Genomic DNA, 26,058 nt, shown 5'->3' with positions numbered 1-26,058 from the left:
CTTTTGTATTTCATTTAAAGTATGCTTCTAGTAAAGTACTTTTTCTTTGTCGCCTTATGTTACAACTCGATATTTATTGCAGCTGTTCCTTACCTTGTTTCGTTAAAATCAACCGAAACATTAGATACATTTTTTAAATATGACGTCAATTATCCTCTGAGTCAAAGAGTGAAAGCTTTAATTAACAACTCCTTTGCAATAGGAAACTTTACAGGTTTCTCGGGTGATTTTTCTAAGGCTGTATTAGATAGATTAAAAAAATGTCCTTTGGTCGCTGATTTAACGCCTGATATAATCATAAACGCTTTCGATGTAGGCGTTCAAACAAATTCCCCCAGACATTTAGCTAGACTATCCCAAAAGGAAAAGCTAACGGGAAACAAATTTAGCTATTATTACGATACATCTTGTACAGGTAATGGGGTGAATGCTTATGTGCTTGATTCGGGAGTTATGATTGATCACCCCGAGTTTCAAGGAAGGGCCTCCAAAGGCAAGGATTTCACCAAAGAAGGATTTGGGGACACAAATGGTCATGGAACGCATGTATCTGGAATTATAGGATCCAAATCATACGGTGTATCTAAAGATGTTAACATTATTGAAATTAAAGCTTTGGACAAGAGTGGCGCTGGCTCATTGAGTACTATAATAGCAGCGATTGAATTTGCAGTCAACCACAGAAAAATCAGTGGAAAGCCTGGCGTTGCCAATCTTTCTTTGGGAGCAACGAAAAATGCAGTTTTAAACAGAGCCGTTGATGCAGCCTTTGATACAGGTTTGGTGATGGTGGTAGCAGCGGGAAATTCCAATATTAATGCATGCATTACAAGCCCAGCTAGTGCATCATCTGCTATTACAGTAGGAGCTATAGATGATAAAACGGATGGATTAGCAACATTTTCTAACTGGGGAGAGTGTGTTGATGTATTTGCAAGTGGAACATTTGTAGAAAGCGTTAACACTAAAGACCACCGTTATCCGCAGGTGCTTTCAGGCACATCGATGTCGGCTCCAATAGTTACTGGACTAGTATCAAACTTATTGAGTAAAGGAATTTCACCTTACGATATAAAGGACCATATAATTGAGATGGCATCTAAGCATAAAATCAATAAAGCATCAATGTTCTTGCGGAGAAAAACCCCCAATAGGATAGCCTACAATCAAGTGTTCCAAGATTCAGATTCAGATGCTGAATCAGACTCAGAAGCAGAAGAGTAATATATAAAGGTATAGATATATTTATTGTTCAACTATTTATACAGTTAATTTTTAGCTGTCAATTAGCCTCTAAGGCATAAATCCTTTCTATCTCTTAATCAAGTAATAAAATAAGAGCTTATACTTCAGGAAATTATTTAAACACACTAGCTGAATTTTTTGAAAATGCAAAGGCAACATACCGAGTGCCTAGATATTTAAATCACTAATAGCGATTTGTAGGTTTCTAATAGCGTATTATCACCTAATTTATTCACATTATTAATTATTTCATCAATATGATTCGTATTACAAAACAGCAAAGACAATTGGTATCGACGTAATTTTGAAAATGTTGATATTAAATCATAGATTGTTGTTTCCCACTTATTTATAGCATTATGAGTCGAAACATAGGCTGCTGCTTCTATAAAGAATATTAAGAATTCCGAATCGATTCCAGTAGATTCAAAGACATCGTTATAATATTCAGGAGTTAAGGTGGTGATATATTTATATGCACCGATTTTCTGGTTTTTAGGTAATGTATTCAACATTGACAAAACTTGCATGGTTGGCATGTCCGAAAAAGAAGAGGAATTAGACAATTTAGGATTTGACTTCTCAGAATTATTATTTACTATTGGCTTATGACCAAATAATTCGTTAATTTCGTTATTCAATCGTTCTGTAGGTTTAGGGGGAATTAATTCATTACGTCTTTCAGCTTTTGCATTTAACAATACCAGAAATTCTTCCGGTAGGTTATTAACTTCTTTGATTGGTATTGCAATAGACGAACCCGACTGTAATTTCAACTTTTTATTGGGAGAATTTTCGATGGTTTTCAATTCATCTATAGCAGCTGTATTCTGTGGATCAAGATTCACCACCTCACTAAAGCATTTAAAGGCATTAGGTGTATCGCTGAGATTCTTAAGGACGATCCCTTGTCTATAAATTAGTTTGACTCTAGTATTAAGGTTAGGATTATGCGATAACCCATCTTTACAATCTCTTAAAGCTCGATCCCAATCTTGTTCTTTGATGAAACAAAGTGCCCGATTAGAGTATAAGACAGGATTTGTTGAATCTAATTTAATGGCATCCCTATATATTTTTGCTGCCTTTTTGAACTCTTTATTTGCGAAAGCTTTGTTTCCTTGCACCTTCAATTCGTCAGCTGTTGGCATTTTATTGGTGATAATAGTCTTCCTATTATTTAGATGCGATTTCCATCCAAATATTTTTTTGGCATAAGCTTGATTTGAATATTTTCATAAAAATACACACATATATATGACAGTCGAAGAACTACATGACGAGATTAGTGCCATTGATGCAATTTATCCCGACTCTACTTCTGAAGTTGCACCTCAGATCTATAATTTGAAAATCCCACAACATGATGGTTTGGAAATTCAAATGAGCTTTCTGGAGAGCTACCCCGATGAAATACCCAATGTTATCCAGATACTTAATAACAATACAAGAATATACACGGATACCAACTATTTAGAAACTCAAGTTAAGGAAACACTTTCAAACATATTTCGTAAGGGAGAAGTCTGTATATTTGAATTATTTACTGAGTTGGAGGCTATTCTTGAGAAGTACATAGGCAAAGAAGTAGAAAATGATTTGCAGAAAGATATGGGTGAATTAAAAATCTCTGAAGTTAGTACGGAAGAAAAGAACGAACTTGATAATAATAATAATCAAACAATTAAAAGTCTATCTTCGCAATCAAATTCTAAGACAGTCATAATAGATCCTTTAAAAGGGTGGATTCAATCAGATCCGATAATAGATAGAGGATCTACATTCATCGGCTACGCACGGAAGGTGAATTCAGTTGATGAAGCGGTAGAGTACTTAGATCTTTTAGTGACGGATAAAAAGATTGCCAAAGCCGCTCACAATATCAGTAGTTGGAGAATTAAGAAAGAAAACGGAATTCAATATCAAGATTGTGACGATGATGGCGAAACAGCAGCAGGCGGAAGAGTACTACACTTATTATCTGTACGTATTATTTTTCTCTTTCATGTCTCGAATGTATGACACGGCTTTCTATTGAAGGATATACTAACATTTAATTAGATGATGGATGTATGGAATGTTATTGTCGTGGTTAGTAGGTGGTTCGGAGGTACCCACATTGGACCCGATAGATTCAAGCATATCAATACAGCTGCAAGGGATGTAATTATTAAAGGCGAGTTTGTCAATCCTAATGTACAAAGTAATAATGCAAATAATGGAAAGAAGAAGAAAAAATGAATGCAAAATGTTCTAAACATTATTAAATCTTTTCCTTTTCTTCTTTATATCTGGAACATATTCATCCTTTTTGTCAGTCTTTCTTTTGGCGGATCCTTTATCTGTAGGCGTACTATTCTTTTTCCATAAGGATTCCAAGAAATCTTTAGTATCCAATTCTGACTCTTGATCAGGCTCATTGCTCTGTTCTTCACTTTTGTTATCGTTTTTCTTCGCATTTTTTCCCTGTTCATAGTTAGTAATTTGTCATTGCTCGAAAGACGTTGAAATATACATACTTTCCTCTTGGGTATAGAATCTTTTAGTTTTGTAATATCTAATTCCGTTTCTGAACCCTTTTTCAATTCTGGTTCTCCCCAAGTTTTTCTTCCTACATTTGCTGGCATTGGAGTATCATTAAGTTCCTCATCTTTTTCGTCCATTGAGAATGAATTTATGCTGGCATACCCTATAGATTGGATAACATTTGAAGACTGGTTTTTAGCTATAATCTTCGTAGAATTTGGTAATACCCATTCAGACATATCTTTAATTTTCTTCTGTTGCTCCGCTTTATTATTGTCTTCTTTATCACCATCTGTTTTCCGCATGAACTTCATGTTCATGACTCTGTCCGAAAGGCTACTCATGATGAATTTGTCGTTGTTTGATCTATAAAAGCATACTAGTTCTCTAGTATATACCAACAGATAATCTAATGTATAGTTTCCGGGTAACATGCAACATAATTTTTCAATTTTTTTCAGTAAAGCGAGAAGCTCATCACTTAAAAAAGATTTGGTATTTGATGATCTAGTTGGATATAAAGGTAATTAAGCCATTAGAATAGACTATAAACAAAGCATATACCAATGAAGTCCGATTTCAAGTTTTCAAACTTGCTAGGAACTGTGTATAGACAAGGAAATTTGGTCTACACCGAAGATGGCACTAAATTATTGAGTCCAGTAGGTAACAGAGTATCATGCTTCGACTTAATAAATAATAAGTCATTTACTTTTAATTATGAACATAGAAGAAATATATCCAGAATTGCTTTAAATAAGCAAGGAACGTTACTCTTATCGGTCGATGAAACAGGAAGAGCTATTTTAGTGAATTTTGTTTCGAGAACTGTGTTGCATCACTTCAACTTCAAAGATAAAGTATTGGATTTACAGTTCAGCCCTGACGGCCATTATTTTGCCATTGCATATAACAGATTTATTCAGGTATGGAAAACACCAGATTTCACTGAAGATCGACAATTTGCACCATTTGTTCGTCATAGAGTATATGCTGGCCATTACAGTGATGTTACATCCGTTACTTGGTCCAATGATTCCAGATTTTTCATATCGACATCCAAAGACATGACATCAAGAATCTTTTCATTGCTGTCTAAAGAAAAGGAAGTAGCGATGACTTTAGCGGGACATCGTGACTACGTGATTAAGGCATTCTTTAACGAGACTCAAGAAATTATATACACTATAAGTAAGGACGGTGCATTGTTTCAATGGGAATACACTGAAAGACCATCAGACGAATCAGATGAGGAGGAAGAAGAAAGCGATAGCGATAGTGAAATGAACGATGACGCAGTAAAGAGTCAAAAACCGATGAGTTGGAGAATCACTGCTAAGAATTTTTTCCATTCTAATGCGAATGTTAAGTGTGCTACATTTCATCCTAAGTCTAATCTTTTGGTTATTGGTTTCACTAACGGTGAGTTCAGATTATACGACTTACCTGAGTTCAATATGATTCAGCAATTAAGCATGGGACAAAATGCTGTGAATACCGTAAATATCAATAAGACTGGTGAATGGCTAGCCTTCGGATCTTCAAAACTTGGTCAATTGTTGGTTTATGAATGGCAATCTGAATCATATATTTTGAAGCAGCAAGGTCATTTCGATTCTATGAATGCATTATGCTATTCTCCTGATGGTTCCAGGATAGTTACCGCATCTGATGATGGAAAAATAAAGATTTGGGATGTTGCGTCTGGCTTCTGTTTAATGACTTTTCAAGAACATACATCTTCCGTTACAGCAGTTCAGTTTGCTAAGAAAGGTCAAGTATTATTTTCTTCTTCATTAGATGGAACAATCAGAGCATGGGATTTAATTAGATTCAGAAATTTCAGAACATTTACAGCAACTGAAAGAGTCCAATTCAATTCATTAGCTGTCGACCCAAGTGGTGAGGTTGTTGTTGCAGGATCTCAAGATACTTTTGAAATATACGTCTGGTCTGTTCAAACAGCACAGCTCTTAGACTCATTGACAGGGCATGAAGGTCCGATTTCATGCTTAGCTTTTGGTACCGAAAATTCGGTATTAGCATCGGCATCATGGGATAAGACAATCAGAATTTGGAATATTTTCAGTAGATCACAACAAGTGGAACCAATTGAAATCCAATCAGATGTGTTAAGTATTGCATTGAGACCCGATTCAAAAGAAGTATCAGTATCTACTTTAGATGGACATATAACCATTTGGGATGTAGAAGACGCAAAGCAGTTGCACCTTATAGATGGTAAGAAGGACATTATTGGGGGAAGATACTTAGAAGATAGATTCAGTGCCAAGAATCTGGCTAGGTCAAAGTACTTTACTACCTTGAACTACTCCTTTGATGGTTTATCATTGGTTGCTGCTGGTAACAATAATTCTATTTGTCTTTATGATATTTCGAATGAAGTTTTATTGAAACGATTCACTGTATCCCAAAACATGCAATTAAATGGTACGCTAGGCATGCTTAACAGTTCAAGAATGACTGAAGCAGGGTCTCTTGACCTCATTGATAGAGATGGAGAAAATTCTGATTTGGAAGATAGAATAGATACTTCATTACCTGGGTCTCATAAAGGTGATCCAAGTGCTAGAAACATCAGACCAGAAATTAGGGTTACATCGATATCGTTTTCACCTACCCTGTCAGCATTTGCGGCTGCATCTACCGAAGGATTATTGATCTACTCGGTTGACAATACATTAATATTCGATCCATTTGATTTGGATATCGATATTACTCCTGAAGCCACAATTGAAGTGTTGAATGAAAAAGATTACTTGACAGCTCTTGTAATGGCCTTCAGATTGAATGAACAATACCTCATCCATAAGGTATATGAATCAATACCCATCAAAGATATCAAGTTGGTAAGTAATGACTTACCTATCGTGTATCTCGACAGAATGTTACAATTCGTAGGTAAGCTTTCGTTGAACTCACCGCATTTGGAGTTCAACTTGCTTTGGGTTCAAAACTTACTCACAAGCCACGGGAAATATATCAACAACAATAAGAGTGACTTTACCAGCTCATTAAGGTTACTTCAGAGATTCCTCGCTAGAATTGCTAAGGATATTGTAAGCATATCCAAGAAAAACGGATACGCCTACTCTTTCTTAACCACGAAGCCAAACGTCCAAGACACTGAAGGCGAAGAGGAAGAAAATTCTGAGGAATTTGAAACGGCACAAAATATACAAATCGACGGCAGCGACGATGAAAATGGCATAATAGAAGACGAAGACGACGAAGGATGGTTCGGTATCGAAGAGAAGAATACCAAATCCGACGTCTTTAACTCTAACGAATCCGATTCAGATTCAGATTCAGATTCAGATGAGCCAATGGAATGATTAAAAAGCATCAGCAACTAAATACATCTATATATACATAATATCAATCTAATTTGTACTTCTACATGTAGACCTGCATTTTCTGAGTCAACTCCGTGAACGCAGTAGTTCTTCCTTTTTCTACATATAGTGCGCCTGACGGCTGCATTCCGAATCTCGCTAGTCTTAAAATGGTTTAGTCTAAGTCGCCTCATTTTCAGTCTATCATAAGCTGTTACAATAGCTAGCAATATCAACGCCATAAACACATCAATATAAGAACGATCTTCGTGTTATCTACAATAATGCTTCTTGTGTAAAATTACCTATTAAGCTACGTAACCCTCCCCCGCATGGAATAAACTGGCCAACTTAAATTGAACACTCTGGAAATTAAACATCATATTAATCCGACCGACCACCCTAATTATCCGATCTGTACCCCCAATCCTCACCACTACCGCCTGTCATTTTATTATTTCCTACCTACTAACTCAATTAGTAACCCAATTTGGCCTATAGTCAACAACGAAAAATTATTGCCTCCACTCCCCCACTTTATGTCCCAATATTGCCCTGCGGTGCTTATGTACGTATTATTTGCACTGTTCCCCATCCCTAGCCTCTATTCGGCCTGGTGTTGGCCATTTTTAGTATGCAATGTGCACTCATATCTCAGAATAGGTAATGTACCTGGTAGAGAACCTCTCTTGTCTCCGATAAACCTCTCAGACACCACTTTTTCGCTATTTTACGAGATACTCACATGAATATGTGAACCAGCGATGCACAAGCTGAGTAACTTACTCAGACCTTTTGTCACTTTACCTTAACATATATGCCATATTTCTAACTACCAAGCACCATATCCCCCCAGGAATGAACGGAATGCCTATTGTAATATATATACGCCTCGAGGCCATAAGATAGCTTCTTCTTTCACAGTATTCGTAGATTCCTCAAGGGAGTACTGCATATACTCTGATCATTCACTAACAAGAGTTACCCACATAATTTCAGCTCTTTTGCTTGCAAAATAACGGACCAGAGGGGGGGGAATTGTTGAATAAATTCTAAGATTTACTGAAATATTGTTTACAGAACGTCGACGAGTTGTTCATTGGTAAATTTTATCATTATAAGTATATAAAGCAAGAACTAAGGGTTTTTGATAGTAGCCCGTTTATTGATTGCAGAAAAAGGGATTATGACTAGGGACATTAAAAATCATTTACTTTTCGAAGTGGCCACAGAAGTGGCACACAAGGTTGGAGGGATCTATTCGGTGTTGAAATCGAAGGCTCCTATCACCGTTGCGGAATATAGAGAACGGTACACGTTGATCGGGCCATTGAACTATAATTCTGCCCAAATTGAAGTGGAAGAATTGCCAGTCAAGGATCCATTGGTCATGAAGGCATTGGATTCTATGAGTGAGAGGGGAATCAGATGGTTATACGGACGTTGGTTGATCGAAGGGGCACCTAGAGTGTTATTATTCGATATCCATTCGGCAGGAAACCATCTTAATGAGTGGAAGGCAGACTTGTGGAATATTGCGGGCATTCCAATTCCAGATCACGACCAAGAGAGTAACGAAGCTATCTTATTGGGGTACTTAGTCGCTTGGTTCTTAGGAGAATTAGTTTTCCACGATCGTGAAAGGGCTGTTATTTGTCATTGTCACGAATGGTTGGCGGGTATTGCCTTGCCATTGTGTCGTAAGAGAAGAATTGATGTCACTACAGTTTTCACTACACATGCTACTTTGCTCGGAAGATACTTATGTGCTGGATCTACCGATTTCTATAACAATTTAGCGAATTTCGATGTGGATGCCGAAGCGGGAAAGAGAGGTATTTACCATCGTTATTGTATTGAAAGGTCAGCGACACACTCGGCAGATGTTTTCACGACCGTTTCTCATATCACAGCTTTTGAGTCCGAACATTTGTTGAAGAGAAAGCCCGATGGGGTCTTACCAAACGGGTTGAATGTGGTCAAGTTCCAAGCAGTTCATGAATTCCAAAACTTGCATGCCTTGAAGAAAGAAAAAATCAATGAATTCGTCAAAGGTCACTTTTATGGAAATTACGATTTCGATTTGGACAATACTTTATACTTCTTTATTGCTGGTAGATACGAATTTAGAAATAAGGGATGTGATTTTTTCATTGAAGCTTTAGCTAGATTGAATCATAGATTGAAGGAAGCAGGCTCAAAAATGACCATTGTCGCCTTTATTATCATGCCTGGTAAAACCAATTCTTACACTGTTGAAACTTTGAAAGGTCAAGCTGTTATCAAGCAATTGGAAGGCACTATCGAAGAAGTACAAAAGAAGGTCGGTGAAAGATTGTTTGAACATTGTGCTAGATTCCCAAATAATCATTCGACCACAACTACCAATGGAAATGAGGTTCCATCTATTGATGATTTAATTAAACCTGCTGATAGAGTTTTATTAAAGAGGAGAATCTTTGCTTTGAAAAGAGATGGCTTACCACCAATTGTCACCCACAACATGACCGACGATTCCACTGATCCTGTGTTAAACCATATTAGAAGGGTTCAATTGTTTAACAAACCGGATGATAGAGTTAAAATCATTTTCCACCCAGAGTTTTTGAATGCTAATAATCCTATTTTATCATTAGATTACGATGAATTTGTTAGAGGTTGTCATTTAGGTGTTTTCCCATCATATTACGAGCCTTGGGGCTATACTCCCGCCGAGTGTACCGTTATGGGTGTTCCTTCTATCACTACTAACTTGTCAGGGTTCGGATGTTATATGGAAGACCTTATTGAAAATACTTCTGACTACGGTATTTACATAGTTGATAGAAGAATGAAGGCAGTCGATGAATCCATCAACCAATTGACTGATTACATGTTCGACTTTGCCGAAAAAACAAGAAGACAAAGAATTAACCAAAGAAATAGAACTGAAAGATTATCAGACTTATTAGATTGGAAGAGAATGGGTTTGGAGTACATTAAGGCCAGACAATTGTCTTTGAAGAGGGCTTATCCTGATAAGTTTAAGAATGGAGCTAATCCTTTCAACAATACTTCTAACTTAAAATTAACCAGACCATTATCTGTTCCAGGTTCACCAAGAAGTAAAGCCGGTCTCATGACTCCTGGCGATTTGGGCTCTTTACAAGAAGCTCATCAATCTTTAAATACAGATGACTATATTGGATTTAGATTAGGTGAAAATGAAGAAGACGATGACACTGAGGATGCTAGTGTTTATCCGTTAACTTTGAGAGGTAATTCAGTTCCACTTACTGATGACGCTACCTAATGTATTTGGTTCCTATTCTACCCAATATGTTACCAGTATAACTGGTAATTGAAAAGTATATATTTCTTTCTATTATTTGTGTTTCTTTCGCTTCATATAGTGTTCATTTACTTCAATTCTACGCTTCTTTATATACTTTAAATCATTAATAAATGTAACTGTATTAAATATCAATAGAGTAGTGCGTCCACCCAATTTGATTTTCAACATCGGAAATTTGCTGGATTAACATAATGAAAAGTATCAGCATTAACAGAGCAAGAGGTTCCAAATATAAGCATCAAACAATCATATTATGGTATGTGTAATAGTAATGAAATTGAATTTAAGGAATATAATATTTTTAAGGAGAATTCTAACACATTTTTTAGTTACCATTATATTTGTTGACATCGGCTAAAAACCAACCTATTTTGGTGGAATTAAAGAATGGGGAGAGTTTAAATGGGCAATTAGTTAACTGTGACTCATGGATGAACTTAACTTTAAAGGATGTAATTCAGTCATCTTCGAATGGTGAGACTTTTGTCAAATTACCAGAATGTTATATCAGAGGTAATCATATTAAATATTTGAGATTACCAGAAGAGGTATGTATAAATGGAAGAACCATATGGAAGATCGTACATATTGTAGTAAAATGTACGGTTATATTCTCATGAATGATGATTTGTGGAATGCTTTACTAACAATTATTAGATTATGGATTACGCCAAGGAACAAAATATCTTAAATATGGAACAAAGAAACAGAAATCAAAGGAGAAGAACAGGAGGAGGAAATTACAACAACAGGAGAAACTATAATAATCAAAATAATAACAGAAATGGTGGTGGATACAATAACCGTCGTCAGAATCAAAACCAAAATCAAAATCAAGGTCATAATTATAGTAGTCATGGTCATGGACAAGGCCACGGACAAGGTCAAAGTCATGGTGCTAACCAAAGCAAATTTTAGTTAAGATTATTTAAGGAGTTTTCCAATCATTAATGATGATGAGGTTTACGATTTAACAAATAGATTGTGTACTATAATATTACGTGAATTTTTTTTTTAATTCAAACAATTATAAATGCTTGATATTATGCTGAGCTTGTGTAGTCTGTTAGTATATGGTCTTTGCAATCGTTCATTTAACAACAAAAATTTTTGTGTGAGGAAAATATACCACAGAACCCCGGGTGCAAAAAAAACTATGTTTGATGCCATACTAATTATTTCGAAATCAGTTACGTTGCTAACATATATTTGCTTGCTTTACTTCTGATGAATACTTTCAAGCCTGAACTGTTGAATTACCGCCTGTCGGAGAATTGTGTAGGTATTAAAGTCACAAACAGCAATTGCGAAGAAATCAAATCCAATGAATCCTATCTTCCAAAAACTCCTTTGATTCCTCTAGGTAAATTTAAGGGAAAATATGATACTAGAAAATTTAGATGTTATAAGAAGCTGTGCCATCAATCCAACTTCAAGAACTGTCAACATTGTAAATATTTACCATATACTTCATCACCTTTAAAAAACCGGGATTACTACTGCGAAAATATCGAAATAAGAGAACCAGAATTGAACTCATATCAGAGAGAAAAGTTACAGAGTGATGCTTATAGTATCGAAAGTAACTTAGTTTGTTTATTGAACGGTGTCATGGATGATTATGTGGCTGATCAAAAGGACCAAACCAGCAGCTTAATCTTAAAATCAGAAAATGTTTTCTTGGATTACTACTCTATTCATTTTCCTTCAATTCTGAAATATGCAAGTACTCAGCAAATAGAAGGGGCAAATGTTGATAAAGCTTTGAAGCATTTGTTTAAAATTACAAACAGAATTAGATCATTGGCATTGATATCGTCTTTGCGTCGTTAAATAATTAAGTGGAAAATTATATAGTCATACATATATATATATACAGAACTGTCGATCGTCTGTTTTAGCTTCAAGGACGAATGTCACTTATAGTCCAACTCCGTAAATCTTCTCTGAAAGTGGCCTCATTAATTAAACCATTGATATTTCTTATACTGTCATCATCATTATTATCATCCGACCAGTTGTTGTAATTCTGAGAAACAGCTTTGCTCCATCCATCTCCATCATTATCAAATATATCACTAATGCATTCCTCAGGTGTAAATTGTAATAAATCCTGCAATTCCGGATCCCAGGTAGACTCAAGGATCTTCTTGTACAAATTACTCACTATTGGATCCATCATGACATTAGCACTCCTAGCCCCATTAACTAAATTAGTGGAGCTAATTACATTAGTTCCATGTTCGCCACTAGAACGTGGTTTAGAAGTGGTAGATTTGTTATCAAACATGCTTGATATAGGACAATGTTTCTGTTCTACTTGTAATTGCTTATCAGAATCATCACTTGGTAAAGATGATACAGACAGATTGGCCAGTGGCGAAGCATCGGATGACTTTATAACATCGTTAAGACCCCCGAAGATTTTAGTCCGCTCTAAATTTGGCGCATTATATTTCGTATTTTTGCTCGAGTTTATTCTATTTTGTAACTTTGAATTGGATCTATTCAAAGAGCTGGACGTGGGAGTATGCCCTCCCTCGTCATTGATTTGTAACTGAGTGTGGAAGTCTAAGTTATCTGGCAATTCACTTAAGAAAACAGTTAAATTCAAAATTGAATTAACTTTAGAGTTGCTCATTAGATATTTCGAAGTAAATGGCTCCTCAACGTTTATGTATTCCGATAAATTGAGCTCTAGTCTACCCAATTCTATTTTATGTCCCCGATGTGACACAATCATTTCATGCTCTTTATGTTTTACGTCTTCTTCGCTTACATAGTACACCTTCATAAGCAAATATTTGCTGGAAATTCGATTATCCTTCTTCTTGACTGAGAATTTTAAATTGCAATTCATGTTAAAATTAAATTTACACTTAAAATTATGAATCTTTTTCATAGATGTCGATGCAGACACATCACTGGACGAATATGGCCCTTCGAACTTATCTAATGATGAAGTTGAATTGCCGCTTTGATTTGAAGAACTCTTAAGCGAAAGGTGAGGTCTTTTTCTTTTACCGTCCTTTACTTGAACATCAATGTAGCAATAGCCGTTTACCTGCGGTATATTAGATATCTCATGGACTGATAAGTCTAGGTTAAACCTAGGTTTCTTTGATGACGAGAACATCTCTTGATGAAGAGCAAATGCCATTTTTAATTTAACTCGAAACGGAATTTTATGTCGCGGTTGAAAATCAAAATTCTGTTTATCGATAGACGAGTTAGTTGAATTATCAATAAGACTTGCAGTTACCAAAGATAATACATACCATTAGGAGATGTCGCTCGCAATTCTGCATTCTGATACTACTCAGGCTTTTCAATCACTTTCCCTCTCGATTCCTGTGGATACTGCAAAGTATAAAAAGATGTACTTATTTTTATCGAAAGTTTTGAATGTATCTGACGAGAATGTTATTCTAGAGACTGAGGAACAAGGTAGACAGTATATCTTGAACAAAGAACCTATAGAGGTATTATCTAGGGTTTATTTACCGCATGACACTTGGCTCAAAGGAGAGGTTACGATCAAAGATATAAAAATAAAATCCAATATGTTATTAGAGATCAACAATATGATTGAAAAGGAATTACCTCGAACAATTGACGAAGTTGTGCAAATCGATGACAACGTTTTAAATTATTATGAAAAACTACTCACTGCGTTTAAAGTGTACGAAATCCCTTGTAACGATACTGAATCACGTCATAATTCAATAGATGATTCATTGAGGGAAGAGGAAGAAGAGGAAGATACAAGTATTTATGATTCAAATGAAATCAGCCGGACTCAGACAAATGTTTCCACTGCATCGCTGAAAACAAGACTTTCTATCTTCAATGGCTATTCAAGCAGAAGAAATTCTTCGATGTCAACGAAGAAACGAATTCTGTCCAATGCCGGTCAAGCAAATGACAATGACGTGAATAGTATGCTAAATTCCAGTGGCCCCATAAAGAATGAAGAAGAAAGAAAGCAAGGTCTCAATAATATCTTAGCAAAATCTAGAATTTATAATAAATTAAAAAAGCATCGTCTGACGGGCTCGGTGACATCAAACATCTCGTCGCCTTCTAGTACGCCATACAGCAATAGAAATAGCATAGGCACAACTATGACAAATAACTCATATAATTCAAAAAGAAGAGGAAGTTCATCGCTTGCATCTCCGGAAATAACTGAAGGTAGGATATTAAACATACCGTCTCCGAAAGAGAATCAGCCTATAATATTGACCTCTGTTCAAAAGCTGGAGAATCAAAGGGACAAATTTGAATATTATTCGCAAATGAAAAGACTCAAGTTTTTAACGAGAAGAGTTATAAAGCACTTGGATCATTCGCAGGAATCTTATGATTTAGTCAAAATTCTTGAATTCGTTAATAAATGCGTGGTGAAATTTATATTCATTGATATTAGTCAAATGATTATACTTTACGGCCAGAGGAAGGCTTATAATTTCCACCATAAGCACTAGATGATTAATGTCAAAATATTTATTTATTTATGTATATGTATTATTATTATTATTATTATTTAATTATCCCATAATTCCGTTAACCCTGAAATTGATTTATATAAGTATTGGTATCACTTGCATGTACTTAACATTTGCAGGATAACACTTAGTAATTGATCATTCTCGCAGGCCGCTGCAACTCTTTCTTTATCGTTTAATTGCTTATTTACTTGGTTTTCGGATTGATGTGTACCTTCTTTAATAAGAATAATGATCCTAAATCGAGGGGGAAGACACCTCTCTAACCTTACTCTGATCCCTAATCCAATAAGTGTAGCCAATGAACAATGCGTAATAGTTGGCGTTATTTTGATTAAAATTTCGGAAATATCTGTCTGCTTATTCGCTCCATGCGTTACTTTAATATCTGCCAAGTTAACCACTGCTAACTGGGCTAAGGTTAATGGATGTTCTGGATCTGAAATTGTAGAAATTAAATCAAATATTTCTTGTGCATCGATCACTTCCTCCTCTTCTTGGTCATCAACATCATCGATTAGCTCTTCCTCCATGGAGGATGTGTCCGCTTCAGCATCAGAGATCAAATCTGGCACTGACCCGCTATCAATATGGCTTAAATTACTTTGATTCAATAGAGAGAGTGATAATATTTTATCCACTAATTCTGTATTCCTAGCAACCTCTTTCTCCTGGATTTCAGAATCATCAAATCTTGTAGGCAAATTTGAAACATCAATAACAGTTGGATTAGCATTTATAACGTCTGACATAGTTCCTTTTACTGGTAGTATGACAAGCTAAAGAGAAAGTTTATTCTATTAAATCATAGAATTTATAATCCACATTTATTTAATTTTCGAAGTATCACAAAATTTACGGTCTTTCTTTATCAAAGTTCTACACCTTATACGTAAATAGAAAAGAGATAAGACAATGGAGAATTATAATTCGTTATTTCTTCAGCAATTAGTGCCTCTTCTATTTTTTCAAACTGAAGGGTCATCTGAAGTTGTGTTGAAGTTGATTAAAACACTTGATCAATTCAATATTAAAGATGCCATTTGGGACAATTCCATTATTAAAAATAGGCTACTGAATATCAAATATAGAATTAAAGTAATTGAAACACTTGAGTATCAATTACCACAAGGAATTAAAAGTAGTACTGAAGAAGATGAACATTCTATTCTATCACCATTTAATATGAAGTCTGAACTTTTTCCCAACGGTATATTATCTTATAAATGGTTTAAAAAGTACATAGAGGATATTCCATTTGCAAGTATAATGACATTCAGCTTGGGTCAGACTTCAGAGAGTGATAACGAATTGATAGACCGAATTAATTCCTTCAAAAATGCATATCAAGAAAGTCGTGTTAGCCTTGTTGTTATAATTATTTCAGACTCAGAAGACATTAATGCAGACGACGATCGGATTCACAATTTAAGGCAGGCAACAGGGCTTCCAAAATTGACGGGTTTAATTTACTTGAATACTTGTCCTGATACAATTGGTCGTGACATTGAGATATTGGTTTCAAGCGTATTATCTAACTTAAAAGCTGTTGCCGTGGATTTCTACTCAAGCATAGAGAATAAAGTTAGACAACGACACAAGAAATATTACTCGTGCCCTTCCACTTCAAGTATTGATACTAAAATAGAACTCACTCCTATTTTTCTTGAAACCCGTAACCTTATCAAACAGGGTATGCTTAATCAATTATCACACCCACACAATTTAGAGACAAGTTTAAAGTTTCTCGAATATGCATATCAGGATATCATCGAATTATCTAGGGATAATTTTACTAATATTATCAAGGAAGACTCAATTTCCCGTCACGATTTGGAATTATATGATCAATTTAGAACTTTAATTGATGTTATCGCATTTCATATAGTCAGAGGTTACTTATCGTTAGAAGAACCCATTTTAGCCTTAAAAAAGCATAAAGCTCATATTATAAACGTCTTAGATGCTTTTAATGGTGGTAATGGAGATAATAATAATTGGATATCAATTCAATACCAATGGTTAGGTGAATTAATGACGTTGATACCAGGATCAATTTTGAATTCATTAAATTTAAAGGGATACAAAAAGAAATCGAAAAATTCGAAAGTATTTAAGATCTTTGGCGGCGTGCAATTTTATGAAACTCATGACTACGATTTGATAACAAGCCCTGAGTTTGTGTTCATGAAGTCTGCCGAGTACTGTACTGGAACATCCGGAAAGAATATCAAGTTGAAGTATTTGAATAACTCCGATGATTTAGAAACAGTATCCAAACGGAAAATTATGCTTCTTTTAAATGCAAAAGATTGCTTACAAAAAGATGATTCTCATAAGAGTTCTTCTGACGGTCATTCTAATTTTGGAAGTATGTGCCAGTACATTAGCTGGTTAATAGCAAACGAATATTCAAAGTTGTCAGACGAAGCATCACTATCGAAAGCAATTGAGTATTATGAGTTATGCTTATCCGAAGCACAATTTGGAAATGCTAGAATTTCCCAAATCATACTTCAGAATTTATTAAAATACTACTCAAAGAGTAAGAACATTAGGAAGATGCTAGCTACAGTTTTAAAATTATCGGGCTTGTCATTTCCAGGCGGCAATGTACCTATTCAAATCAATCTAAATGATTTGGGTTCAAAGGAAAGTGATTTACATGAACTAGATACTAATGATATTCAATTAGTTGATGTTGATGCTTTACTTCTTAGTGAACAGTACAACAAATTGGGACCCAATGAATGCTCCCTATACGAATCTTGTGTTAGCCAAATAACCTTCAAACCTCTCATAAATCTACAGCATTTAAAAATGATTCTTTCAGAAGGAAGCGATGAAGCCCAAGTCCGTTTATCGATCAAAAAGTGTGAAGTAAAATTTCATAAACAAGGAGAGCATTCAGACCCATGTGCGTATAAGGATGTCGTTATAACCCAGAATTCTACTCTCCCATCTGATTTCTTGCAGACTGTAGAAGTTCTTGAGAAAGGAAATAAGTTTGGTGGAGAATTTAACATCAGTTTTACTGATTCTGATGACAGAAATGCCTCTAAGGTTTTTCAATTTTCACAAGTTTCCCGAAGAGCAGGTTCGTACATGATAGGATCTATCAACTTAGAAACCGAAATCAGCATATCAAATTCAGGAAAGGAATTAAAGTTAACTGGAAAAAATAGCATAGCATTGGATGATGGAAATTCTGCAAATGTTTCACATCATAAATTTATGTACTCTACTACAAAGGAATCAAGGCTACAAAAAACGGCAGTTAGAATGTATAGTCAAGCACCTCATGTAATCAGAGTATTACCCTTAAAACCAGACGTGACCATTACGATGGAATCTTCCGTGGTAAATTCAATTATTGTGGGTGAGAAGATTTCAATACCTTTCCGAATTCAATACAAGAGCCCTAAGAATCAAAAAGTTGCTTATAAAAATATTCTGTTAGCACCGAAGGTCAAAATAATTTCTGACGCACAGGATCAAGGTTTTGTTTCTCCATTGACTACTCAAGTTAATTGGGATGAATTGAAAGACGATGAGCCTTTGAGTTTAAAATCCTTAGTGTCAAGCGATGAAGAAACTACAACACATAATTTGAACATTAGCATCCTTAACTCGTCTATAAATGGTGACGATAATTCTAGCATCTTGAATAATACGTTTATGGCGTCAATTGATCTTAAGACTTTAGTAAGTGAGGAGGGAGAAGATAACAGTGAAGAAAATAGTTTGACTATATATGATACTGCTGATTATACATTGCCAGTTATAACCCGTCCGTTTGATTGCAAATTTAGCATTAGTCCAAGGTATAGAAATGAAGATGCAGTTGATATGCCATGCCCATTTATTCTTTCTCCAGATTCTAAAGACTCAAATTCTCGTGACAAGACAAGTAATTATTCAATGCCTATTGCTACAAGGTTATGGATGGGAAAGCTATCGTTAGTGGACAATCTTGCTCAATCGAATAAAGAAAGTGAACTTCAAATTGAAGAGGCAAAGTTTAGTATTAAATCAAAAAATTCCGAATTAATCGTCGAAACAATAGACCAGGAACACAGGATAAATCAAAATGACATAACTCAGCTATTCACTACGAGAAGCAAAAATGGATTTTCTCATCGAAATGTGATGGTTAATGCTTCTGTTAATATTAAATGGAAAAGGAAAGATAAGGAAATTATTAATGAATTTAAGAGCATAGAATGGCAAATAGTGTTGCCATTATCCGACCCACGAGTCTTATTGTCGTTGGAGTTCAAAGAGACCAAGATGGCGAAATTCAAATACATCATTGAGAACCCTACCCCCAGAATCTTCATGTTCACCACTCAATTGAGCACGGAGGAGATCAATGACGATATCGAGTGGCAATTCGAGGACGACAGAAATATAGTGCCATTGAAGCAACCAGCATTCCCCGTGTTGCCGTTCAATAGAAATATCATTGAATTTTACGCTAAACTCACCAACAACACGAGCCAAGACCTCATCGCACTCCCACAATTCAAAGTTTACGATGTCCACTACAAAGTCACATTGCCCACTCTTGCCGTGTGTGAAAATGTCGTGGTCAAAAACAACAATTCACTCTACTGGCAGCTCAATGGTCAGCCTACCGCCCTGTCTCTTCGCTAACATATATTCATATATAGATTTGTATACATCGCTTTCAGCACTCTAATTAACGTTCAACAATTCAACGTCGAAAAGTAAGGTAGCGTTAGGTGGAATCAAACCTGGGAATCCTCTGTCCCCGTAAGCTTCATGGCCTGGAATTGTCAACTTAGCACGAGAACCAACAGACAATTTAGGGATACCAGTGTCCCATCCAACAATCACTTGACCAACACCAATTGTGCATTGGAATGGCTTACCTCTGTCACGAGAAGAGTCAAATTTCTTACCATTTTCTAAAGTACCGGTATAGTGGATAGTGACTAAATCACCTGGCTTTGGGAAGGTCTTTCCATCACCTTCTTGCAAAATTTCAACTTGAGTAGTAGCAGGAGCGGACATTTTTAATGAATTGGAGAAAGATCTAGCTTGATTCAAATAAGTCGTAGAAATTCTAGTATTAATTTTAGGATAACCTACGGTTTGCTTGATAAAATTTAAACTAGAAGGACGACAAATAAACATTTAAAGAATCAATTGCCGTTTGACAAGGAAAGTCGACAAGGAGAGAGCAAGATTTATGAAGATATTTATATACAGGACACCAACAAAAAAGATATCTGGCGGCTTTAGGAATGATAACAAGGGCTATCAAAAATAGTAAGAGAGAAACTGTTAATATACCTGAAGGATAGCTGTTATGGATAAATAAGACGATAAAATGGGATCTAGTGATGTAAAAATTGAAATTGACCGTTCTTCAACGGGAGGAACGTTCACAAATTATGATATAATTAAGGGCACAGTTAGATTGATAGTGACTAATTCTATTACACTCAACTATATTCAGGTGAAGCTCGAAGGGGTTTCTAAATCACAGCTCAGTATTCCCCGAGACCAGAGGGATAGCGGTAGGCGTGATAGAGGGAGAAAAGACCGAGATAAGAAGGAAAAGTTGCTTCAGGATGTGCATAAAGCGTTGTACGATACAGTGATTGTTTTTCCTCCTGACAACGTAAGACAAGTTTCACAGGCAAAGGACTTCACTTTAACGCCCGGTAACTATAGTTATCCGTTTGAATTTAAACTTCCGTTGAATAATTCTTGCGTGCAGCTCCAAGGGATCACGAATAAGGTGCTGTTCAACAAGAAGAATTTTGATTTGATCATCAATAATGGAAACTTCAATGCCAACACAATTAGGAATATGGCCCAGCAGTATAATCAACCTGTGAAAGGAGGGGGTGCGTCACAGAAACACCGTGACTACCATATTGTATCCCAGCTTCCGCCATCGTTGAGTGGGTTGGGGGAGTTTGCTAGTATTAAGTACTACGTGAAAGTGACATGCAAACGTTCATCATTCTTTAAAACCAATTTGCGGTCTGTAGATCCGTTTATTTTCTTACCGTTAGATTTGGATAGTCAGAACCAGCCGTTGGTCCACGGGGGTGATTACGAAGAGTACAGAGAGGTTTTTGTGAGGAAAGAAATGATGTTTTCCGATAGAATTCCGGAAATAGTGGGCCTTGTTGTGCCCCCAGAGAAGAAACCACTCCCGCAAGCCCCTACACCATCGGGGTCGGCATCACGGAAAGGGTTTTTGCTGCGATTCATGAATGGTCCTTCTTCTGCACCACCGAGTTCATTTACTTCCCTGGATACACGAAAGAAGAACGATCTTGTGGGCGTGGAATCGAAAGACGTCCCATTTTCGTTTGAAGTTAGGTTTAGACATCCAGCATTTTTGATTCCCACCAAATCACCGTCGTTTAAGTTATACTTCGTATCGAATCTAAAGCCTTTAAGGTATTCTTTGGCGCAATATGGAAAACCTGAAGAAAGTAACGGGTTAGGAGTAATATATTTACAAAAGTTGATAGTCGAATTAACGTCTACAACAATCATATCAGTACTAGAGACCGATGGATCTGTCCAGGACATTCATAAGGCAAAGCATGTCGACAACATCAACGTGTGCAACAACGCATACCAGAACTTGAAGTTTGATTTAAAGAACTGTAGACGCCTGAAGTCGTCCTCTGCCACCAGCACTAATTCCACGCTCAACGATGTATACGAGCTCGAAATTCCAAGGAAGTACTACGAAAACTGTGTTTTGCCGGACTACTTATCGCCATCGTTCAAGACATGCAACATCTCTCGTTCATACAGGCTTTCTATCGTGGCTGGTATTTCGTGCGAGAAGGTATCAGACCCCACAAACGCTACCGAAGTTGAACGCAAGGTTCAATACGTCGACCTCCAGTGTCCCGACATCAAAGTTTTGAGCGGTTTGAATATGACCAGCACCCTCCATTCCAATGCCTCGGGCACTAGCTTACCCAGTAAGACAAACGACTCCCCAAGACCTTCATACCCATTCGCGGCAGACGAAAAGAGACAGGGTTCCTTCTCGTCTGAAGTAACTCCAACCCTTCCCCAGAGGCCCGTGTTCCCATCCGAAAAACGAAAGCCGTCAGCAGTCTCCGAAGTCGCCTCCTACGATGACGTTTCCTCCGATACACAACTATTACCCACATATGATGACGTTGTCAGAGAAAGCTCCTACCAAGACAATAGCGAACATTTGCGGGCTAGACGCCGCTACCAGCAGCACGAACAATACTACAATAACTTAGACGACGCCTAAAGTGTGCGTATACTTCAGCAATGCCTTATTGGCATTTGGATCGTCTCTAGACATCGTCCTGACCGTCCATTCAATATTTATTCACCTACTACTCTGTCTATCATGATTATATAATAATACAAGAGTAGTGTGTTGCACAAACCTGTCGGGACGAATTTCACGACCAGTGAAAAATTGTTTCTCAAGTCCAATTGTAGGCATATTTAGAGGCAAATCCTATTTATTCTCATACATTTAATCGATAAAAGCATATAAAATGTCCGGATTGGATAACACCACCAACTTCTTTGCTAGGAATAGAACAGCCATTGCGCTTACCGCATTAGCGGGAGTTTCAGCCGCTGGTGCTTACTACTATTACAGTCAGCAACAATTAGGAAAGAGCGATTCACAAGCGGATTCGAGCTCGAAAAAGAAAAAGAAGAAGTCCAAGAAGAAGGCTAAGAATGGTGAAGGCGAATCAGGAGCATCAAACAGTGACAATACTGAAAAAAGCGTGAGCTCGGGTGAAAAGTTGTACCCAGTTGATGCGAAGGGAGTTCCACAGATCACTGACGACGCCGTCGCTAAATTGTCGGAAAAGGAAAAGGAAGAGTGGGCAATTGCGTTGAAGGAAGACGGTAACACCGAATTCAAGAATAAGAAGTACGACGAAGCGATTGTGTACTACTCGGCAGCATTAAAGTTGAAAACTGATCCGGTATTTTTTTCCAACAGATCTGCTTGTTACGCCGCGTTAAATGACCATGAAAACGTCATCAAGGACACCACCGAGGCCATCAAAATAAAGCCAGACTACACCAAGTGTGTGTTACGTCGTGCAACCTCTTATGAGATCTTGGAAAAGTACACCGATGCCATGTTTGACTTGACTGCGTTGACTATCTACGGTGGTTTCAGCAACAAGTCTGTCGAACAAGTTTTAGAAAGAGTATTAAAGAAGCACTCTGTTAAGATTGTCGAAGCTAACTTGAAGAACAGAACCCTTGAATTGCCATCGGCTTCTACCATTGGTTCTTTCTTCGGCGCTTTCGTCCAAGAAACCAACCCAGAAGGCTTAAGCGAATCATCTGAAGGTGCTGACAAGTTCTTGTTTGACGCTTTGGCTAATATCAACTCCAACACCCAAGAAGGTTACGAAAAGGCCGATACTTTATTTAACCAAGCCGTTGAAGCTTACAACGTCGAGGAATTGACCAACAAGTCCGATGCCGCTGCTAAAGCTTCAATCGCTTTAGAATACTCTTCTGCCATCAAATTTTTGAAAAATGACCCTACTGCTGCCGCTTCTGATATTGCAAAGGCCATGGCTTTGAAGCCAAGACCAAGAACATACATCTTTAGAGCTTTAATCAATGCTGATAAGGCTTCTTTTGCCGAAGCCATTAGTGACTTTGAAGAAGCCAAGCGTATGGATCCTAAATTCCCTGATACTTTCTACCACTTAGGTCAATTATACTACCTTACCGGTGATTTACAAAAGGCTGAAGAAAACTTCACTTTAGCTAAGGACTTGAACCCAAATAATGTTTACGCCCATATCCAATTGGCCTGTATCACTTACAAGAATGGTGATATCAAGGCTGCTGAAGACAAATTCACTGAAGCAAAGTTGAAGTTCCCTACTTCCCCAGAAATTCCAAACTACTATGGTGAAATCTTAGCTGATCGTGGTGACATTCAAGCTGCATGCAAGCAATTTGATACTGCTGCTAGATTACAATCTGCTTTGCCAACTTACTCGGTTGGTGCTTTGCCATTGATTAACAAGGCTACTTTAATTTCCAGAGAAAGCTTAGAAAGAATGGATGAATCTGAAAAATTATTAACCGATGCTTGTGAATTAGATCCAAAATCTGAATTAGCAAGAATTTCCTTAGCTCAAATTAAATTGCAAAAAGAACAGGTTGATGAAGCCATTGTCTTATTTGAAGAATCATCAAACTTAGCTAGAACTATCGAAGAAAAGGTTCAAGCCACTTCGTTTGCTGAAGCTACTAAGATGCAAAAGAGAATCAAGAATGACCCAATCTTAACCAAAAAGATTGAAGAAGTTATGAGAAAGTCGATGATGTAAAATTATGATTTAAATTTACATTTACCTTAAAAATTGCTTATTTGTCGGATACTGACCTTCAAGTGGTTCAGAATTCGATACTCTCTTGTAAATTCATAATCTAATCTGTTTGATTTTGATGATTTATATGTATATAACCTTTTCTTATATTATTATCTAAGTATTATAAAATATTATAAATGCTTTTTAACATCTATGTAGGTATTTGTGGCTAAAAGTTGCGAGCGCTATATATTGCACCAAGACAACGTTATATCAAACACATCGAGTTGATTAACTTACTCGCTTCTTGTTCTGTATATTGAAAGATACCAATAGATGAAAAGAACTTGACATTGTATTATTGAAATTCAAAAATATTAATGAAATCAATATTAAGATCCATCGTGGGGTCCCCGAAACAAAGTCATTATGATCCAACATTGAATTTACTGTTTGACTTATCATACATCACTCCTCAAATAATTGTTTGTTCAGGGCCGGTTACCAATTATTTACAAACATTCTACAGATATCCAGTTGAGGATTTAGTGAAATTTTTGACTGCAAACCATAGCTCTCATTGGCATATTTGGAACCTAAGAGGCGAAGAACCAGGGTATGAAAATAAAGATGTAATGTCTAAAGTTAGCCATTTCCCATTTCCAGATCATCAGCCGCCCACTATAGAAATAATTCTTGAAAGCACAAAAGAAATAGACAAGTTCTTAAGCCAATCTACAAAGAATGTTGCTGTCCTTCATTGCAAATCAGGTAAAGGAAGATCAGGAACAATTTGTTGTTCATATTTAATTTATAAGAGCTTAAGTTTGCAAATAGAAATTGATCCACTTAAGGCAATAGAATTTTATACTCAGAGGAGAATGAGACCCAGTGCTGGAGATGGTGTATCGATATTATCTCAAAGAAGATACCTTGAATATTGGTTTGAATACTTAAATCTTGCGCCTGAATTACAAGAGATACATCATGGCTTCACGCGAAATCAATCAATGTTTGATATGAAGAAATCTTGTATTACAATGATACGAATAAATAATTTCAAATATTCTGGAGATATAAAAACCTGCTGTTTAGATTTAGATTTAATTCTCGAAACGTACGCCAAGCGACAAGATTATCCCAATGGAGTCCAAATTAAGCATGCCTATCAAGTTAATGCTTCGGATATACGAAAAAAACAAAATAATAATTTCATAATTGTTCCAGGAAAGCCAATATACATTTCTGACTTGAAGGATGTAAGGATTTCAGTCAAGCAATGGTGTTTCTCTTGGTTTAACATATTTTTTGAAACTTTGCATTCGAATAATACGAATATTTTTGCTATAGACTCCATACTGGAAAATACGCAATTCATCAAAGGGGAGTATAAGTTACGATGGGAAGATCTAGATGGTTTTAAGGGTACCCGCCAAAAAGGTATGAGACTATTCGAAAGTTTAGATATATGCTGGAGATTGTACTATTAACAAGATTAATATTTACTATAAATCATAAATCCTTATATAAATTAATTCGATAGTTAGCTTAACCACCACGCTTTTCATTATCCACCTCGAGCCAAATTTCCCTCAACACATCTTCAACCATATTCATCGCCTTAGAATTTTCATCCAACTTGATAATATTTCCCGATTTCCCTAGCGTATAAGGCTTTGCTAACCTAATTTCATTAAATAGTATGATATCAGACCCCTGCCACTTAACATTATCGGCTCCAT

The 26,058-nt window shown here is 36.4% G+C and overlaps 16 protein-coding genes across 16 annotated transcripts; 11 read left to right on the top strand and 5 right to left on the bottom strand.

The window, feature by feature from the left end:
* Positions 1–21: 21 nt before the first annotated feature.
* Positions 22–1,224, top strand: AC631_03155 (S8 family peptidase; the record flags this gene model as incomplete). Its single annotated transcript, XM_015611984.1, has 1 exon — positions 22–1,224. One exon carries the CDS (start codon positions 22–24, stop codon positions 1,222–1,224), a length of 1,203 nt encoding a protein of 400 aa, XP_015467189.1.
* A 197-nt stretch (positions 1,225–1,421) lies between these two features.
* On the bottom strand, positions 1,422–2,396 carry AC631_03154 (uncharacterized protein; the record flags this gene model as incomplete). Its single annotated transcript, XM_015611983.1, has 1 exon — positions 1,422–2,396. One exon carries the CDS (start codon positions 2,394–2,396, stop codon positions 1,422–1,424), a length of 975 nt encoding a protein of 324 aa, XP_015467188.1.
* Positions 2,397–2,502: 106 nt separating this feature from the next.
* AC631_03153 (uncharacterized protein) lies at positions 2,503–3,267 on the top strand (the record flags this gene model as incomplete). The annotated part of the gene is made up of 1 exon (XM_015611982.1): positions 2,503–3,267. The coding sequence occupies one exon, from the start codon at positions 2,503–2,505 to the stop codon at positions 3,265–3,267; it is 765 nt and encodes a 254-aa protein (XP_015467187.1).
* Positions 3,268–3,498: 231 nt separating this feature from the next.
* On the bottom strand, positions 3,499–4,115 carry AC631_03152 (uncharacterized protein; the record flags this gene model as incomplete). The annotated part of the gene is made up of 2 exons (XM_015611981.1): positions 3,499–3,711; positions 3,765–4,115. 2 exons carry the CDS (start codon positions 4,113–4,115, stop codon positions 3,499–3,501), a joined length of 564 nt encoding a protein of 187 aa, XP_015467186.1.
* Positions 4,116–4,337: 222 nt separating this feature from the next.
* On the top strand, positions 4,338–7,127 carry PWP2 (snoRNA-binding rRNA-processing protein; the record flags this gene model as incomplete). Its single annotated transcript, XM_015611980.1, has 1 exon — positions 4,338–7,127. One exon carries the CDS (start codon positions 4,338–4,340, stop codon positions 7,125–7,127), a length of 2,790 nt encoding a protein of 929 aa, XP_015467185.1.
* A 1,186-nt stretch (positions 7,128–8,313) lies between these two features.
* GSY1 (glycogen (starch) synthase) lies at positions 8,314–10,419 on the top strand (the record flags this gene model as incomplete). Its single annotated transcript, XM_015611979.1, has 1 exon — positions 8,314–10,419. The coding sequence occupies one exon, from the start codon at positions 8,314–8,316 to the stop codon at positions 10,417–10,419; it is 2,106 nt and encodes a 701-aa protein (XP_015467184.1).
* Positions 10,420–11,121: 702 nt separating this feature from the next.
* On the top strand, positions 11,122–11,379 carry AC631_03149 (U6 snRNA complex subunit; the record flags this gene model as incomplete). The annotated part of the gene is made up of 1 exon (XM_015611978.1): positions 11,122–11,379. One exon carries the CDS (start codon positions 11,122–11,124, stop codon positions 11,377–11,379), a length of 258 nt encoding a protein of 85 aa, XP_015467183.1.
* A 309-nt stretch (positions 11,380–11,688) lies between these two features.
* Positions 11,689–12,294, top strand: AC631_03148 (uncharacterized protein; the record flags this gene model as incomplete). The annotated part of the gene is made up of 1 exon (XM_015611977.1): positions 11,689–12,294. The coding sequence occupies one exon, from the start codon at positions 11,689–11,691 to the stop codon at positions 12,292–12,294; it is 606 nt and encodes a 201-aa protein (XP_015467182.1).
* A 70-nt stretch (positions 12,295–12,364) lies between these two features.
* On the bottom strand, positions 12,365–13,621 carry AC631_03147 (uncharacterized protein; the record flags this gene model as incomplete). The annotated part of the gene is made up of 1 exon (XM_015611976.1): positions 12,365–13,621. The coding sequence occupies one exon, from the start codon at positions 13,619–13,621 to the stop codon at positions 12,365–12,367; it is 1,257 nt and encodes a 418-aa protein (XP_015467181.1).
* Positions 13,622–13,748: 127 nt separating this feature from the next.
* Positions 13,749–14,948, top strand: AC631_03146 (uncharacterized protein; the record flags this gene model as incomplete). The annotated part of the gene is made up of 1 exon (XM_015611975.1): positions 13,749–14,948. One exon carries the CDS (start codon positions 13,749–13,751, stop codon positions 14,946–14,948), a length of 1,200 nt encoding a protein of 399 aa, XP_015467180.1.
* Positions 14,949–15,061: 113 nt separating this feature from the next.
* Positions 15,062–15,721, bottom strand: AC631_03145 (iron-sulfur cluster assembly protein; the record flags this gene model as incomplete). Its single annotated transcript, XM_015611974.1, has 1 exon — positions 15,062–15,721. One exon carries the CDS (start codon positions 15,719–15,721, stop codon positions 15,062–15,064), a length of 660 nt encoding a protein of 219 aa, XP_015467179.1.
* Positions 15,722–15,884: 163 nt separating this feature from the next.
* AC631_03144 (uncharacterized protein) lies at positions 15,885–19,625 on the top strand (the record flags this gene model as incomplete). Its single annotated transcript, XM_015611973.1, has 1 exon — positions 15,885–19,625. One exon carries the CDS (start codon positions 15,885–15,887, stop codon positions 19,623–19,625), a length of 3,741 nt encoding a protein of 1,246 aa, XP_015467178.1.
* A 42-nt stretch (positions 19,626–19,667) lies between these two features.
* RBP1 (peptidylprolyl isomerase) lies at positions 19,668–20,006 on the bottom strand (the record flags this gene model as incomplete). Its single annotated transcript, XM_015611972.1, has 1 exon — positions 19,668–20,006. The coding sequence occupies one exon, from the start codon at positions 20,004–20,006 to the stop codon at positions 19,668–19,670; it is 339 nt and encodes a 112-aa protein (XP_015467177.1).
* A 319-nt stretch (positions 20,007–20,325) lies between these two features.
* AC631_03142 (uncharacterized protein) lies at positions 20,326–22,257 on the top strand (the record flags this gene model as incomplete). The annotated part of the gene is made up of 1 exon (XM_015611971.1): positions 20,326–22,257. One exon carries the CDS (start codon positions 20,326–20,328, stop codon positions 22,255–22,257), a length of 1,932 nt encoding a protein of 643 aa, XP_015467176.1.
* Positions 22,258–22,513: 256 nt separating this feature from the next.
* TOM70 (protein channel) lies at positions 22,514–24,334 on the top strand (the record flags this gene model as incomplete). The annotated part of the gene is made up of 1 exon (XM_015611970.1): positions 22,514–24,334. One exon carries the CDS (start codon positions 22,514–22,516, stop codon positions 24,332–24,334), a length of 1,821 nt encoding a protein of 606 aa, XP_015467175.1.
* A 362-nt stretch (positions 24,335–24,696) lies between these two features.
* On the top strand, positions 24,697–25,806 carry TEP1 (putative phosphatidylinositol-3,4,5-trisphosphate 3-phosphatase; the record flags this gene model as incomplete). Its single annotated transcript, XM_015611969.1, has 1 exon — positions 24,697–25,806. The coding sequence occupies one exon, from the start codon at positions 24,697–24,699 to the stop codon at positions 25,804–25,806; it is 1,110 nt and encodes a 369-aa protein (XP_015467174.1).
* Positions 25,807–26,058: the final 252 nt, after the last annotated feature.

Source organism: Debaryomyces fabryi (assembly GCF_001447935.2).
Source record: "Debaryomyces fabryi strain CBS 789 chromosome Unknown contig00064, whole genome shotgun sequence".
In the NCBI taxonomy this organism is placed as follows: Eukaryota; Fungi; Ascomycota; class Pichiomycetes; order Serinales; family Debaryomycetaceae; genus Debaryomyces; species Debaryomyces fabryi.
This window is presented reverse-complemented; position numbering and strand designations above follow the sequence as displayed.